The sequence below is a fragment of the Equus quagga genome, chromosome 5 (assembly GCF_021613505.1).
Source record: "Equus quagga isolate Etosha38 chromosome 5, UCLA_HA_Equagga_1.0, whole genome shotgun sequence".
Lineage (NCBI taxonomy): Eukaryota > Metazoa > Chordata > Mammalia > Perissodactyla > Equidae > Equus > Equus quagga.
This window is the reverse complement of record NC_060271.1, coordinates 81,122,253-81,140,652: the sequence shown is the minus strand read 5'-3', so window position 1 is coordinate 81,140,652 and position 18,400 is coordinate 81,122,253. Positions and strand designations below refer to the sequence as shown.

General features: G+C 41.4%; 1 protein-coding gene across 17 annotated transcripts in view; it reads right to left on the bottom strand.

The window, feature by feature from the left end:
- The window catches only part of AAK1 (AP2 associated kinase 1), a 165,183-nt gene that overhangs the window by 38,018 nt on the left and 108,765 nt on the right, over nt 1-18,400 (bottom strand). For 12 of the 17 annotated variants that reach the window (XM_046660222.1, XM_046660228.1, XM_046660231.1 and 9 more), the window contains exons 10-16: nt 18,061-18,140; nt 13,822-13,976; nt 12,539-12,840; nt 9,086-9,358; nt 4,571-4,803; nt 3,082-3,257; nt 1,485-1,589 (exon numbers count right to left, since the gene is read on the bottom strand). In XM_046660222.1, the coding sequence (XP_046516178.1) occupies nt 1,485-1,589; nt 3,082-3,257; nt 4,571-4,803; nt 9,086-9,358; nt 12,539-12,840; nt 13,822-13,976; nt 18,061-18,140 (1,324 nt within the window). The remainder of the gene's footprint in view (nt 1-1,484; nt 1,590-3,081; nt 3,258-4,570; nt 4,804-9,085; nt 9,359-12,538; nt 12,841-13,821; nt 13,977-18,060; nt 18,141-18,400) is intronic. The other 5 variants (XM_046660224.1, XM_046660236.1, XM_046660225.1 and 2 more) reach the window with 3 other exon arrangements.

Genomic DNA, 18,400 nt, shown 5'->3' with positions numbered 1-18,400 from the left:
ATATAAACAAAAATTTAGCTTCAAGAATGTTTATATGGTGAAAAATGAGCAACAACTTATTCATCAAAGGGGATGTTAATGCACTGTTACTATTCTTCCATTAAAAATCATGTTGTAGATTAATATTTGTTGACATGGAAAATTACTAATTCCCATATAATGTTCATAAAATGAATAATAAACTGGGCTACAGAAAGCTCCTCCATAATACCCCAAAGCAAAAACTGCATAGGTACTCTTACCACAATGCAATGAAAGTATATCCTAAGCAACTCTTGGGCAAAACAAGAAATCAAAATTGCAATTTAAAAACATCCAGAAAACAATGAGAATAAGAGAGCATGATATATCAAATATTATGGAGTAACAGCCAAAGTTCTAATCAGAAATAAATTTATGAGGTTAGAAAATCTATTTATGCACCTGAAGAAAGCAGAAAGAACATATAAGGTTAAAAGCAAAAATTAATCAATATAGTTAAAAAGATCAATTTTAGAAGTATATCAAATTCCATATCTTACAAAGAATATATTCAAAACCTCATATCCATTGCTGAGGAATTTATAATAGTAAAACACTGACATCAAATTAATGATTAAAAAGAGGTACTTGGTTAAATACATTAGGAAATATCCATATAAAAGAATTTAACGCAGATATTTTTAAAGTATATTTTAGTAGCTTCTTTAATGATGTGGGGGAAAGGTGCAAGATTTATCAAGTGAAAAAATTAAGTTTTAAAATATGACTATAAAGACGCATGTTATAGTCTCAAGTTGAGGCCAAAAATTGTGTACAAAATTGTGGTCACGTATTTTTGTGAGAGAGAAGATCTATAACTTTCATTAGATTCACAAAGATATCTGTGACCCTAAAAACGTTAAATGCCACTAACAGACATCAAAATGGGCTCCCTGTGCTAATTTCTCAGTGGTGAGATCATAGAGATTTTAACTTTCTTCTCTATGCTTTTCTATAAATTACTTTTATATAATAAACATGTATACTTTTTATTAATAAAAGGGAAAATTAGTTTTTTATTATTGTTCTATAATTTTAAAGTCTCATTTAAAAAGACACCTCTCTCCCTCTCCGTAAGCACACATGCACGCACAAAAACACAGCTTAGCGGAGTCTCAGATGTAGGATAGAACTTCTAATTCTTAGAATTCTTCAAGTCATTCCAAAGAACCTAGGCAATTACGAGAGATCAACTGAGTGATGTTCATCAAATTTAGAAAGATTTGCTTAAAACACATCTGTGTGACTAGAGACAACAAATCCTGTATATTGCTGCCAGATCATCCTGTCACTTTAATTCAAGGTGATTCTAGATCATTCTCTATCCTTTTTTTATTAGAACTCTTTTGAGGGGGAAACATAAGTTACCACCAGGCTTGGGGCTCACTGACATGCTGTGGGGTGGAAAACAGTGTGAAGGTGACAACAGTGAGTCTTGTGTTGCAGGTGTCTGCCATACTAACCGGCTCCAGCAGGAAACGAGGCAGTGGCAAAAGCATCACCTTGGGTGGGCTGAAAGCCTGGGATCAAACTCTCAGCTGAGCCTCCAAGCTTCTCAGGATGTTTGCCTGAAAGGACAAAACACCACTCAGCTCATTCCAGTAGAGTCCCATGATGCATCCCAAGGGCACCCTCCAGACCGACTTCTAGACTTGACTCCTTTTACTGCACTATAGCAACAGCTCAGCTACTCAAAGGTCCTTGTCCAGGAGTCAGTGCGATAACTAAGAGAATAGCCAAGAAAATGAAGGAAGTTTTAAGGATCAGAAGAGACGGCACATCAGTTTTGCAAGATGAAAAGGGTTCTAGAGACTCGCTGCACAACAGTGTGAATGTAATTAACACTACTGAACTGCACCCTCAAAAATGTTTATGACTGTAATTTTTAGGCTATGTATATTTTACCATAATCAAAAATAAATAAAAAACAACAAAAATGTCAGCTAGTGCTAAGCCCTAAAGCTCAAGCACATTATTCAAGGCAGAATGCCTCCAGCCTTCACTCTGAGTCTACTTATTTTTATCTAATTCTAAGGAGTTTGATGATCTGTTTTCCATGTTGGCAGCAGCTGAGAAGAGCTAATGAGAAGAGGGAGTGGTGGAGATGGCAGCCGTGAGAGGTTCTGAGGGACAGGCACAACGACAGCAGCTTCAAGTGAGAGCTAACAGCTGAACAAGAAGACAGGAAACTACTAAAAACAGACACAAGAATTTAAAAACTTGGCGGGGGGGGTCACTTGAGTGCAAAAATACCACCTTTTTCAATAGCCCCTGAAGGTATTTCTGTTTATAGTCTAGAACAATAACTGGCACAAATAACAATGAAATAAGTCAACAAGTTTTCAAAGAAAGTTAAATCCTGTGCCCTATCTTCTGTTTAAAAAGGCAAGAAAGTAATACAGATTTTTAAAAGATATCTATAAAATAATAGTTAAAGCTAAATGTTCGGTCAAGTTCATATCATTCACTTGGTTGTAATCGTTTCTTTACCCAGTGCGCTTGTCTACACTGAGGTACTCTTTTCAAACTGTACCACATTGTGGAATTTTCCCAGGGTGTGAGCTGCTGCTTTCCAAAGTGTGTAGTGTGTGCCTGTGTCTGTGTGTCCTGCCTCTCAAATCAGACTGTGGGTTTGAGGGCAGAAATGGCACCTTCTATTTATTTGATCTCCTCTCCATGGTCAGTCAAGAGCAATATAGAACTCTGATCACAGTCAAGGATTCTCATGGGTAAGCAGTTACAACTTTCTGGGACAATAAATCCACTTAGGACAAGGGAACCATCACACTCCTCCAAAAAGTGACTGTGTTTGACATTATCATTCTGATCTATGCTACTGAATTTTTCCTAAAACTTTCTCATTCTCCTTGTTGCCACCCACAGGCCAGGATTTCCTGAGGATGAAAAGACTTCAGGGCTCTGGTAAACATACAAAGCAATTTGCACTCATACTTCAAAATCAAGCCTTTGAGGGAAAGAAGACTGCAGCCTACGTTTTCACATGCATACTCCTCTCTAGAGTTAAGGTTCAAGAGTCACAAAAAGATACCAATTACTCACCTTCCCCCAGCTTGGCAAAGTCCTTGTTTAGCAGTTCTTCAGCTGTCAGTTTGGAAAAATTGTCATCATCGAAAGGATTCCATGTAGAACTTTCTGAAGGATTATAAACATTTTGCTGGGAGGTTCGAGGAGAGCCTGATGGAGTGGTGGTTGCAGACCTAGAAAGATTCCCACCCCCGAGAAATAAAAAGACATATAAAAGTTGAAAACGGTCAATCTATTTTGTTTCAAGATCAAATTCTTTCTGCGTCAGACCGTTATTTTCCACAGTGGTTTTCTAAAAGGGCTTTCCATGGCAACTGAACAGTTTCCAGAGACACTCTTTCCACTGCGTGAAATAAATATCTCCCTTTCTTTCACAATTCACTATCTCCCACTATCTCTTTAATCTTTTGCTTAGACTTTTGGTCTTGTCTGTAAGTCCTTTCAATTCAGGATCCTAAAGCAACTTGTTCTTAGGATTGTGCATTCTGTAGTGCCCACTGTGACATCAGAATAACTGACCTGAGAGGGGCTGGGACTGATGCCTACTCAGTCTGCCTCCCACCTATTAGGATGTAGCATGCATAGAATTAAAGACCACCATCAGTTGCCATCATCACAGTTAAACAGAAATAAAGACAGATACCACTATCTTGTGCTTCTAGGTATCATTAGCTAATTTTCTTCTACAGTCTCTCTTGATGCCCTTTGCATTTAGCTAATGACATCAAGATTTTTAACTTTAGAGTGCATGGTTCCAAGAAAGCTGAAGGTCTGAAACTGCATTTACTCAACAAACACTCATTGCGGTCTACTTTCTATCAGGCACAGAGCCAGTCACTGGATTTACAAAGGTTGATTAAGACATGGTCCTTGTCTTGGAGGAACTCACAGGCTAGGTCAGCCACACTTGCCAATAAATAACGATAGTACAGTGTGATACATGCTCAAAAAAAGGTTCAGACAAAATTACGTATGACACCAGAGGAAGGGTCAAAGAATAGGTAACCTCTGACACAGATCTTGATGAATAAATAAGCATATCCTCAGAGGACAAGGAGGACAGTGGCAGTTAAGCGACAGAGCATAGGATGAATAAAGCACTGGTGAAGATGGAGAATTGCAAGTCCACCAATGGGATACCACAGGCCTTGGTCTGTTAACTGGTGAGTTCAGATACTACCCCTCAGGCAATGGGAAGCCAATGAAAGATTTTCAGCATGGAAAGACATGGTCAGATCAAGAGTTTAGAAAATATTCTGTGGAGCATGGAATGGATGAGAGAATGGAAACAGAGAGGCAAGTAGAAAATTATTTCTTAAGACCAGTATGGTTTATGCACCACAGGCAAATTCAGCTTCTTATTAAAACACAGACACACACCACTACATATGCATCTATACCACTTCACATATATCTACATACATATGCAAAGAATCACACAGTAACAGCCCATGGCAGACTTCACCCATAAAAGAAAGAAGGATAAAGGGGAAGCACCACATACTTGGACTTATTGAGACTGGCCTCAGCTGCAGCTGCCTGGAGCAGCTGGGTTGATTTGCTGGCAGGGACTCCAAAGACTGCACTGTGGGTTACATCACTGAGAATCCGCCTGTGCCCAGCACGCTGGGTCTTGGGGGATGATGGAGGAGTGAGAGATCCGAGTTTCTGCCCCTGGATGGCAGGAGGTGGGGTTGTCTGAACCTTTGGCTGTTGTCTTACTGGGGCCTGAATCTGCTAGGAAGAGAGATGAAAAATGTTTCAAAAAAAAAAGGGGAAAGGAAAAACAAACAGGCAAGCATAACAAAAAATGCCACATGAGAGCTAACATGGGATTCAAATGGCTGAGTTTACCAATAATGCCCAGAAAGAAAAAAAATAAGTTTTGACAATCTGAGCTGCAACTTTGGGACTGATACCAACATGGCATTTATCTGGTGCTTATACATAAATTTTAATCTTCATCAGCAACAATATACAGGGTAACCATATACAATTCAACCCAGAGCATAAGACTACAGAAGTTATTCCCAGCTCTAAAGATGATCTAGACTATATCCTAAAGGACCACTTTCTGCTTCCGAGGTCACACAGGAACTGGTTCAGAACGTCTCCACGGCATTCTACTACCACAGTCAGAAGCCAATGAAGGCACATCTCCAGCTAAAACACATTTCAGCTGAATGACTTCTGCTACGAGATCCCCGACTCTCTGACATAGCTTAGACTACTACTTAGGAATAAGTTAGATAACATTACACTGTGATTAATAAATGGTAGTGCTTTTTTTTTTGTTTTGTTACTACAGCTCTTTATTTCATTGATAGGATGGGTCTACAAGATTTATTTCTGTGGTAACCCCTGAGAAAATGTATAGCACTGGGGCAGTGGGATTAACTTCTTCCAATCTTCAGCATGGAAATGGCACTGAAGAACCAGGTAGAGAATATAACAAGAAAGAAGAAAAAATTTTAAAAACTCTTGATGATGACTGATCTAAGAACACAAGGACTCTTGAGACGTGGGTCATTTTCAGAAGATAGGACAAAATGTCACTATAGAAAAACAAACAGGTGGGAACATCCTTGTGGCCACATGGTTAGTCTTTAAGCATAAGTCATGATCTACAAAGTGCTATATGAAGAAAATGAACAAATAACGTTTAGAAGGCCACCAAACCTTTTTCCTTAACTCTATCAATCCAAAGATAAAATGACTTAGAATGTTAAACATTTCAGGTATTTAACTATCCCTTCCCTCCAGTGGTTCATCTCAGATTAGGGCTGCCCCTCCATGGTGCAGCTCAGTTCCCACATTCTGTCTTCGCAGGTAGGTTCTGAGTGAGATGAGGGAAACCAGAGAGTCCAGCTACTTGGGCCAGGATGCTGACAGCCTGGGATTTTCTGTCCTTACATTGACTCAGACTTTGAATTATATTGAGACAGGCTACGTGCATGTGTGAGGACACAATCACTTCACCAATAGGCTGAAGGACAATCAGAGAGCTAACATGGGATACTCAATTGATATTCTAGTATCAATCAGACTGAGGTTAGATGGGTAAAGCAGCTGACCGCATCTCTGAGGGAGAAGCAGAGTACTCTGTGAGGACTACAGCTTCAGCTCCACAACTTCCATCAGGGGTCCAGTGCTGCACCTACAAGAGCCAACCTAAAGCCAGTACCCTCAGGAACCAGAGGGGCTTCAAGGACAGAACTAGATTTGCTTATTTCTTGGAGTTTAAGACACTCATTACTCTGCAAAGGGTACTTAACTGTTGAGTTCCTTTATTTTGAAGGGTCCAGACTTAGAAAATATTTTCCCCTGCTCTTACCTATTCTCTGTATGTGGCACATTGAAGAATAGATGCTTCCATCAGGAGCACAATTTCCCTATCACAGCAATCTACTAATACAAAGTGGTTCCAAACCCTTCATACTCCTCACAACAACCCTGTCACGCAGACACCTTCATTTCCATTTAGAATCTAAAAATACGAACATTGAAAGAAACCTTAGAAAACATGAATTCCAACTGTCTGGCTTTAGAGGAGATGAAACCAAGGCCCCCTGAGGCTAAGTGCTTGCCCAAGGTCACAGGGTCAACTGGGGACAGAATCCACATCTCCTGACTGCAGCTCAGGACTCTCTTTTCTGCACCATGATGCCTCCTCATCCAAAGATGGGATTAGGGACGGGGAGCAGGGAGACACTGACCACAGAAGGAGAAGCAAAGGGAGACTCAGATGTCCACCTTGCTGAAGATTTTTTTTAAAAACAAAATACATAATTAAAGGTATACAATCACATCAAGGAATGTAAGACTATAGAGCAGAGGGGGGGTAACCACCCAGACTTCATTCTATCACTCTAATACAGCTGTTTTTATCTTTTCGGTATTTTCTATTTAAGTTTCTTTTAAGTAGCTACTTCTCCTTCACATCTCTTTTAACATTACTTTATGAGTATTTTCTACTTTGTACAAACTTTCTAATTATGATTTTTAATGGCTGCACAGTTTGGTTCTTGAACGATTTACGTTGCTTCCATTCTTTTGGCTATTATTAATAAGACGGCAATAAACATCTATGGCCTGTGGCCGTTTTCCCTTTGCAGATTATTGCTTTAGGATGGCTGCAGGGTATACTTCACATTCACTCACTTTCTTCTCTAGGTAAGTCCTGCCTTGGGTCATTAGAGAAAGGGATGGTCAAAGCTGGGAAGCTCTCTGACTCCTGGCTGAAGCACATTCTGCTCTCATTCCCTCTCCATCCCCTCAACCAACTATCCCTGAGCAAAGTGTTCAAGGTACTTTTTCAAGGTACCCAAGGAACATGGAGAAGTTCTACAATTCATTCACAGGAGAATGGATACTTTTGTCCAGGGAAAGCAGAGGGAACCTGATAAGCAGTGCAGTGGCAGTTGGTCACTCCATCACCCTGGATGGGCATTTGTCATTATCACCCTTGAACACAGAGCAGGAGTCTTTGGTTCCTGCCCCAGCTCTGCTGCTATCAGTCTGTGTAGCTGGGGTAATCACTGTCTAGTCTGGGCCTCAGTTTCCAATTCCATTAAATGAGGCAACTAGACTAGCTAATTAAGATCTTAACTCACTACACCATACAATAATTTCTTTAAAACTCTTTTTCCGTTAACAAGAGAAACTTTATCTCTTGTTAAAAAGACAGAGTAGATGTCTACCACATGTCTGCAGGAAGGCTGAGTTGTTTCTTTTTTTTTTTTTTGAGGAAGATTAGCCCTTAGCTAACATCCGCTGCCAATCCTCCTCTTTTTGATGAGGAAGACTGGCCCTGAGCTAACATCTGTGCCCATCTTCCTCTACTTTATATGTGGGACACCTGCCACAGCATGGTTTGACAAGTGACATGTAGGTCCACACCCAGGATCTGAACTGGTGAACCCAGGGCCGCCGAAGTAGAACATGCGAACTTAACTGCTGCACTACCGGGCCAGCCCATGAGTTGTTTCTTAAACAAAGGTATAAAGACACTGAACACACTCTTAGCTGAGACTTAAAGAAGACAATCTATCTACGGCACTGCTTCCTTTTGAAGGGATGTAGGTTTTCCGGTTTAAGAAAGGCAACAAAACTCTATCAGAAATCAATCCTCAGAAAGACAGTTTCTTACTTTTCCTTCGTTCATCTAGAAGTTGGACTCCCCTGGGAATAAGAGAGTGGCTGTGATACTCGATCTGTTCGGTATGTAAAATGCCTTTTTCTATCACTATAAGATTTCTATCACTATCACTCAGAAATATATGAGAACAGAATTAAGGGCACTCATTAAAGGCCATAGCGCAATGTGCCTGAGGATGCTGAAATGGTAAAGGTCAATCAGGAGAGGATGCAGGGGTTCTGATGTGACACTCAGCCACTATCCAGAAGTGGACACGTCCAATTTCTAAATTGACAAGATGGCTGAAACATTACTTCAGATGCTCTGGTGCTCACAGGGATTAGGCCATGGTAAATAGCCCCAGCAAGCAGACCCTTGAAGGGTGCTGTATGTTAGACTTAAATGAGGTGGTGTAATGTTGTTCGAGACAAAGAATAAACATAACACTGTCAGGACTCAGGGTAAAGGTGGGGGCCCACAAGAACCTCCAGAGACCGGAAGGGCCACAGTAGTCAAATAGCCCCTTGAAGAAGGGAAAGGGATTAGCTCTAATCCTGCCTAGGTCCTTGACTGCTCAACACTCGCCCTGACAGAGACAATGAACAGCTCTTTCTGCCAGCCTAATTTTAGAGTGATAAATAATGTTCATCTTCATTAGCAGCCTAGAGTCATTTTTTTAAAACTTCTACCTTCTAGAGAATATCTCATCTTTTTCTTGGATATATCAAGAAAAGATCAAATGTTTTAACCACGAGGGTGAGGAAACAGCCTAGCCCTAATCCAGAGGCCTCTCACCAGCTACTGCTCTTTCTCACCCTTTCCCTAGCCCTCACTGCACGCTCCTCTCCTGCTTTTGCACTCTGAGCCCTGCGTGATTCTTACTGCTGGCTCCTGGGCCGGGGGTGGCTGCGGGGCTGTGGTCTGCTGTGCCTGGGGCTGCTGTACTGCCACCACAGCAGTTTTCTGCTGCAAGGCAGCCTGCTGAGTCAGCAGCTGTTGTTGATGTAGGGTTGTGGCCAGCTGCTGCTGTTGCTGCTGCTGCTGCTGCTGCTGCTGGTAGAAGTTCTGCATCAGCTGCTGTTGAGAGCTTCCTTGGGATACCACAGGGAACTGGGCAATCGCTGGTTGCTGGGTTGCTGGGTGTACTGCCTGAAACTGAGCAGGAGAAAGCGGCAAGAAATGAGGAGGTGAATAAAAGCCTGTCTCAGAAGGAAATTCCACAAACAACAAATGTCTCAGTAACAACTAAGACCAGCACTGTAGCCAAAGGCAAGGGTAGGTAGAAGTCTTTTAGTATGGCCTGAAAACTCATGAGGGGAACCTTAAGGCATCAAAATAAACACAGCAGCACCTTACACTGCCAGGCTGCATCTACTGCACTATCCTGCCTCTTGCACTGCAGGCTAGATTCCAGCTGGGTTTCTATGCCTGGCCTAAAGGCATCCATCTGACTACACATCTTGTGACTCCACATACTGGAGTGTAACAGAAACTAATAAATGAGCTCCCAATCACAGAAGTAATGCCTTTTATAAAGAGATTTGGAAGTAGCCAAGATTAAAATGCTTCCCTACATGAACAGGAAGAAGCAATGATGACATTGATAGAATAACCTAAATGTTAACCCAGCTATTAAGAGTCATCTCAAGTCTTTCTGAAAATTATTTCCCAATAGCTCTCTCTTATATTAACTCTCCCATCTTTAGACATTCAAAATATTCAGTATACTCGACTACACTTAATGACATTTATCTTATATTGATAACTAATTGTTTCAAGTTATATTCTCTTCTAAACTTCCTAAGGATAGGGATACTTCTATATGTCTCTACACTCCACAGCTAAGGACTATGTGCTGGGCACACAGAGGTCAAACAGAGGCCTACTGATGAACAAAAATCAAGATCTTATCTTTGAACATCCCAAATACTAGTACTTAGTTATAGAGTTAACTGAGAGGATACTGTTTGCCTACTGGGACAAAGTTAAAGGGTTAACGAAGCAGATGTCGATAAATAGCTGCCTATTTACAACCACAAAATGCTGGACAACCAAGTGTTTGTCAACAGTGGATGGACTGAATAAATGAGCTATATTTCCTTAAAAGGGAACACTCTCAAGTTGTAAATAGGAAGGAGGGCTACCTCTATATATGGGATGGAGGGGATAGAATTTTGCAGACTTAATTTTGAAACCACATAAGTGTTTTACATTTTCACAAAACAAAATTAAACCAAAACTGAAAAAGCAGTAACTAAAAATCAAAAGCAAAATAAAGAAAATAAACCTGTGTATCAAACTGATAGCCAAACTCCCCAGGAAATAGTGAGCTAAACACTCTAAGGGTAAAAAAGGCAAAGAAATCTTAAACTGTTTTCAGTAATCATATTGGTATTGTTATCTTGAAACTATAAATCAATTAAGTAATTACGTTAATGTTCTTAGGAATCAAGATTTCCAGATTAAAAAAACAGAAATATAAAATTCAGGAAGTCAGACAAAAAATCCTGTAATTACAAATGTGAATTAAGGACATAAATTTGAATTCATGATGTATATTCTATTAACGAACCAAAAAACAAACAACATATATTTCCTAACAGTCCACTGAAAAGGCCTAAAACCAATAACCAACCCATTAGCAAATGAGTATCCCCAGCACTAAGACTGTGGTCTCTAAATACCGTTTCCATTAAAAGGAAATGGAGTTCCTTAGAGAAATGGCTGATTCCACGTCAAGGGCAGAATGAGCCTGGAACAGCTTGTCACACTAAATGGCAAGGAAACCACGAAAGACTGCTGGAGTCACCACCAAAGGACTCATGAGCCAATTTTAAGAGACATCCATTGGCCAAAGTTGGGACAATTTGAGCATCAAAATAAATAAAAATTTTAAAACATCAATATCTGGAAACGTATCAAATATGTTAAAATCCATGAGTTCATAATGATACCAAAAGAAACAAAACAAAAACATTGTTTACCCTTTGATAACACTAGGAACAAACACATTATTCTGAAAAGTGGTAAACACAGGGAAAGAATCAATCAGTTTTTCCTGCCTTTCCTTACAAACAATACCTTAGGGTAATAAATAGTTGATGAAAAAAGTTCTTCATAGAAAAATTCCAGCCCTAAGTGAAGAGGGAATGCCAGAATATCACCATTTTGCCATCCCTAATGAATTACTGGACTTAGGAAATGATCAGCAATGGCTGCTAAGCTGATGGGACACACTAAATGAATAGATCAGACAGACAACACCAAACTCACCGATTGATCTTAATGTTAATAAAAGAGAGGACAACCAGGGGCTGGCCCCGTGGCCGAGTGGTTAAGTTCGCGCACTCCACAGCAGGCGGCCCAGTGTTTTGTTAGTTCGAATCCTGGGCGCGGACATGGCACTGCTCATCAGACCACGCTGAGGCAGCGTCCCACATGCCACAACTAGAAGAACCCACAATGAAGAATACACAACTATGTACCGGGGGGCTTTGGGGAGAAAAAGGAAAAAATAAAAATCTTTAAAAAAATAATAAAAAAAAAAAAAAAAAAGAGAGGACAACCAGACATGATATGCCTCCTGATATGATGCAACTGGAAGAACAAAGAACTACTAAACTGAATTGATTATTGAGCATGCCTCAAGAAATTACCAGTTTACACCGAGGATGGAGGAACATATTACACGACACCACAGGGAGGAAAGCAGCCAAATCCAGAACGTGGAAAATTCTACAGGACAAATGACGTAGTTTCTTCAAAAAATTAAATGGCAAAGGAGGAAAAAAAAGACGGTGAAGGTACCTATGGATAAAGGGAGGACTTAAAAGATATATCTATAATTATAAAATGAGTATGTTCATAGTAAAAACTGAAAATATACATTAAAATAGGAGAAAAAAGATGTATCACAACTAAATAATGTGGACCTTATTTGGATCCTGATTCAAACAAGCCAACTTAAATTATGAGACATCAGAAAGTTACTGGATATTTGACGATAATAAGAAATTATTATTATTTATTTCAGTATGATAATGGTGTTGAGTTATGTTAGAAAAAAAGAGTCCTTAAAAAATAGCTTCCTCACTGAGGTTCCTCAATCATGTAGAGAATTCCCTGTGGCCTGAGAAGAAAGGAGAAAGGAGTGCGAGCGATCCGGTGATTTCTCCACTACGCAATGCTTTAGTATTTACATCTGTGAGAAGCAATGACGCAACAGTAAACAGCTGACTTCCCAGGGCTTCCCAAGGAAGATGCCTGTACCTAGTGGGCGTTCTCACAGTGACGACTCAGATAGCCAAAGCAAGGGTCAGACTTTGACCACCTTACCTGCTGAGCCTGGGCCTGCTGCTGCTGCTGGTAGAACGTGCCGGCTGGCTGCTGTGATGGTGGCGGTGGCTGTTGTTGTTGCTGCTGCTGCTGCTGCTGCTGCTTGAGGAAGAGTTGCTGCTGGTGCTGGGGTGTGGCCTGGGCCTGAGTAGGCAGACCCTGGGCCGGAGTGGAAGGCGGCTGCTGTGGGGCAGGTGGAGCCTGTGGCTGCTTGGGTTGAGACTGTGGTAGAGGTTGGCTGGGTGGGGGCTGGGTTTTCGGTTGGGGAACACTGGCTAAAAGGCCAGGTTGATTGCTGGATCCTGCAATGAGAATAAACTCCATTTAAGGGCTCAAAACTTTTTAAGACAAAAATGGCTTTCTTTCTTGCCAAAGCAAGAAAGAGCGGGTGATAAGTGGACAGATAATCCCAAGATCCATGTGCGGCTCATCGTCCTTGCACCTGGAAGGTCCTTCCTTCTTGCCAAACTACAGGCTTCCTACTTTTCAAAACAAGGTTCAATAACAGGGTTCAAATCTTGCCTCCTTCAGAAAGTCTTCCCTTATTCACCACCCCATTTAGTCAATTACTCCTTTAGTCAGCACCCTGAGTATCTACATATTCAACTGGCCTTTGATGCTACTGTATATAAACACAATCTTGGCACTTGTTGGCATGGTTGCAGGATAAAAGCATTCTTTGATGTTTCACATGTAGGTTACACAATCTCAGTCTGGATGCCTTGCTGTAAGTAGATGGCCACTAAATTCACAAAAAGCAGCTTCCAGGTTGGGGAAGTGATGGCTGAGTTCAGTTACTTGATAATTTGGATCGATCCTCTTTATGAAACTAAACTCAGCCATCTCATTAGAAACAGAATACCAGAACATGGAGCAGTGACAGATACTTCAAGAGACAGAACATTAAAGAAACAATGTCTCCATGTCAAAAAGAGGTGAGTCTTCTTTCTTTAAAGGCAAAGAGAAGTATACAAGATAAAGAGGTAGGTATGGGATGAATGGACCAAACCACAAAATCAGGGCCAAGACTAGAAAAAAACAGAGACAACAGGCTTCAGTGGTCTTGGAGATTCTCCACAGAATTCAATGAGCGGTCTCCCCTTTTGCCAGCCTCTTGCTATACAATTTCAAAGGCAGCTCACCTCCTGTTGCTTAAGGAAAACCATTATTCTTTATGCGCCTCTGCATTCTATTCCCAAAGTAAAACCAGGCTTTCCAAGACTTCTCTATTACCCATAGTAACAAAGAGGTGTACCAAATTTCAAATCAACCTAGTTACTGACCTGCAGCCTGAGGTGGGGGCTGAACTGTGGCCCTCTTTCGAGGTGTCAGGGCTGGCTGGATGGGAAGGATTCCTGGGTTCGGCTGAGTCTGCCCAGCCTTAGGCCTCTGGCGGGGTGCAATTGAAGTCTCTGTTGTGGGAATGGGATCTGTCAGTCTAGAACAGGAAAAGAAAAAAAAAGATTCATGTGAAAGAGTGGGAAAACAGGAGAGTAGACAGAGTACATGATGGATTAGCTTTCCCCTCCATACTCATCCAAACCTTCCAGATCCACTTAACTGACATTTCCCAAACAGTGTTCCACAGTTATAGGTACTTAGATGTTATGAATAAAGCCTTCATGGGTAAATAAGTTTTGAAACACTCAATAAAATATATCGAGCAGATTTTTTTCCAGCAGAACTTTTCACGTGTGCACGTGCATGGAGAACCTCAAAGAGAATACTATATAGAATGCGATGTTTCTCAAACTTATTTGACCTTGAAACCCTTTTACCTAATTTCTAGGATTTCCCAGAATACACTTTGGGTGATGATGCAAAGAAGGGTTTAAAGCAGCTGGTTTTCAGATGAAGAGGGAACACAAATTTGGTTAGAGCTAGCTGTCAAAATGGTCTCTCTACAATAAAAAGCACGTAAAATGAGTGAATCCAGTAAGGGATCTAGTAGAAGGAATAAGTAAATAATTCAAGGTAAAGGATTTGGGAAGTATTGACAGGAGCTCCATTTCCTCCAATCATATACTCCCTTTTTTCCCATGGTAATAAAATTTTTAGTTGTTGTATACCTTAAATTTACTCAATGTTACCTATTAAATATATTTCAATAAAAAAATTTGAGCTGAGCATAGGGTCACCTAGAGTAAAAAACACATTGCCCTGTCTCTCTTGCAATCACGTGTGGCCATATGCCTAAGTTCCGGCCTTACATGGGATATAAGCAGGTTGTTATGTGGTAGTTTCTAGAAACCTTAAGAAATAACTGGTGTATGCCCTTTGTTGCTCTTCTTCTTTGGCTATTCTTTGATCCTGCTGCTTGGAACAGGGATGCTGCCATACTGGTCCATGAGGTCATGGCCACAACCATAGTGACAGTAGAGTTGTGAGCTTGAAGAGACTGGGCTCCTGAGAGCTTCATGGAGTGGAAATGCCATACTAGCCCTGGACTACTTACCTCCAGACTTGGTTTACTTGAGAGAAAAAAATAAACACCTGTCTTATATAAGCCACTGTCATTTTGGACTTTCTGTAACTCACAGCCAAATCTAATCCAAAGTAATACAGGGAGGACTGCTGTGTGGTCTGCTTGCATCTCGTGATGGTGCTAAAGCCTAGTGGTGACTTCCCCTAATTTATAGAGTCCAGGCAGCTGGCTACTACCTAACTCAGATCAGAGTAGTTGTCTTTTGAAAATGCACTTTAGAGAGCATAGCTGAGGATAAGGCCAAAATAAACAAGTTTCATGGATATTTCCAAAATATGTCTGGCACAGCCTCCATGAAATGCAAAACAGGAAGCAAAGCACCTGGCCCATGTCCTTCCTCATGACACACCTCCCAGGTATGTCCATTCTGGACCCTGAAGCTTTTCACTGTCATCCTGCTAGAGAGATGCTCTTGAGCTGGGTGAAAAACTGAGAATATAAAAGCTATCGCATTTGGGGAGGCTGTAATCTAGGGAAGAGAGGTGGGAAGGAAAATAGGACAAATGTTGGGAAAGATAAAGCTAAGGCTGAGGGAGGCGAACAGACTTCTGTAAAACCAAATGCTAAGAACTTCCACATTGGACTTCTCCCAAGATAACATGTTAGAGACAATGGGATTTGAAGTCAAAGAAAGCTCTGTTTGAGCTTCACTCCCCACTAACCAACTGTGTGGTAATAGATACGTCATTTAACCTCATTTAGCCTTGGGTCCGTCATGTGTAGAATGGAGAAAACAATATCCACATCATGAGGCAGGTGTGAACATCAAACGCATCAATGACTGTGAAACCATTTCATAAAGTGGAGAATGCTCAAAATGTTAGTTTGTATGGACCTCGATAACGCTGTGAGAAATGCAGACCTTGAAGCCAGGAGATCTGGCTCTAAGTTGTCAAACCTGTGTGATCTTGGGCAAATCACTTAACCGACAGAGTAAAAAAGAGTGTGGATGCTGAAGCTCTGGTTCTTATTCTGTTTTGTTTTAAAGATTTTATTTTTCCTTTTTCTCCCAAAGCCCTCCCAGTACATAGTTGCATATTTTTAGCTGTGGGTCCTTCTAGCCATGGCATGTGGGATGCCGCCTCAGCATGGCTTGACGAGCGGTGCCATGTCCGCGCCCAGGATTCGAACCAGCGAAACCCTGGGCTACGGAAGCAGAGCGTGGGAACTTAACCACTCTGCCATGGGGCTGGCCCCAGTTCTGGTTCTTTTAATCTCATATTGACTAACTACCTTGGGCAATGTACTCATAATTCTGAGTCTGTTTCCTTGTCCGTAAAATGAGAATGACAACAATGACCTCACAGGTCATTTAAGGGAAAAAACCATCATCTTATTTATGTAAAGTTCCTAGTATGGTATCTGGTATACACGATGCCTCAATGAATCATGGCTACTTGGAAAACAGGGTTAGAAAGAAAAACTACCTCTCAGAACTGGGGAGCAAATATGATAATGTGAATGAAATCATCAGAAATCATAGATAAGACAACTTAGACCCAAATCTCTTGGCTATAAGGTCTGTGTATTGTCGCATTATTGAGGTCCATATAAACTAATAGTTTGGACACTCTACAGTTTATAAAACAATTTCATAGTCATTGATGCATTCGATGTTCACGTCTGCCTTATGATGCAGGTATTACTTTCTCGATTTTACACAACAGAGTACCATGCAAATGTTAGTGGCTACTATTGTTTTTATAAATGTGTGTGCTTTGTGGGAACGGATCCTTGCCTAGCCTCAGTACCTACCATTTTTGGGCCTAATACAAGAAGGCCATAAATCCAAAATACTAAGTTAATTAAATCAGCCCCCAAAGCAATTCCCAGAGGTGAGCATGGCAGATTTATGTAAGAAATAAACAGACCACAAAGTCACAACATGGATATAGTTTGCTAAGTTTATTAAAAACCAAAGTCTCATTACTTTAGAGCCACATCAGCAGGCATTCTATAAATATTAAAGAATTTTTTAAAATACAGAAGTTATTTTACTGTTCTTTTAAAATTCACATATTCCCATCTAGGGTACTTTGTTGACAGTTTGCTGCTAACATTTCCTTGTCCTGAAGTGTGGTAGAAAAAAGAAGAGAATAAACATCTCCTTGACCACCCTGGGAATTTGCCATTTAGAAGGCACGGCAGCCATGAGGATGTGTCCTGCAGACCTTCAGCTACAAAGGGGGCAAGAGACCAAGTGCCCCAGCTGCCGCGCTCCTGAAATCTACCACATTTGCCCTGGGGCCACGCTTCCCACAGCCTGCCCCTGGGGCTGGGATATTAAGCCAGGCCCGTTCCTGGGAGACAGGGTGGCCTACCGGGCTTGAGGACTCCCCAACACCTTGGGTGAACCTTCCTTATATTGTGTGGCAGTTTCTAGGTCACTTCCATCCAACTTCTCCTTCCTCTCTCTCAGTCACACTTACATCGCCTTCTGCTGGCTCTCCCAGCCTTCCCTGGCCGCCCGGCTCCCTCCCCATTTTCTCTCACAGGGGCATTTCCCCAAATAAATCCTAGCTTCTTTAATCCTCTCTTGGTACCTGCTTCTTGAAGACCCTAGGTTACACAGAATGTGACTAGCTGAGACCCACAGGCTCTTTTACTGTTTATGGGTTCAGTGCTTTGATCTGTACTTTCCTAACGTGGCCAGAGCCACAGAAAGTAAGAAAGAAAGGGAGATGGAGGATTAGGGTAGTGAATGAGGCTAAACAAAGGCCAGGTCACATATTTAGGACACTTACACTAGCAATATTTAAACTCTGCTGTTGCCTCATCTCTGAATGCCCCTGAGCCTATTCCCAAGCAAAGGAACCAGCTGTGGAGTTCTTGATTCTCTTTCAAATGTAGATCACTGTATTTCATTATATTCTTCTTTGCACTCCCAAAGAACAGTTTCTGCCTAGGGGAGACAGAGCTTGCTTGCCTGTTCTGCCAGCCTCTGGCCATGGCAGTATAAGAATGTAGAAACACAGGCATCCTCCCCTGCTACTGCAGCACCCAGAGCAGGACATGTGCTCACTAAGGCCTTTCTTACCTGGCCTTTGGCTGGGTCTTTTTTGCAGCTGCCTCACTGGCTTTCACTGGTTCAGGAAGCTTTGCAGGAATGGGAGAGTTCTGTAGAATTGAAAAGAAATTAAAAAAAAGGACATCACAGACTTCTTTGTAAAATAATAACCAACATAACTGGGCTGATGGAAATACATATTGGAGTCTTCTGGAGCAGCTTCTAGGCCCTGGGTCTCTGGCAGAGGGAAGGGAGGTTAACTAAAAGCATATCCCACTGGACTCAGCCCTAGTAAGGGAGGCAAAGTATCTTGAGAAGAGGACAGAGCAGCCCGCATGCAGCATACTCCTCCCCCATCATTCTCAACCTT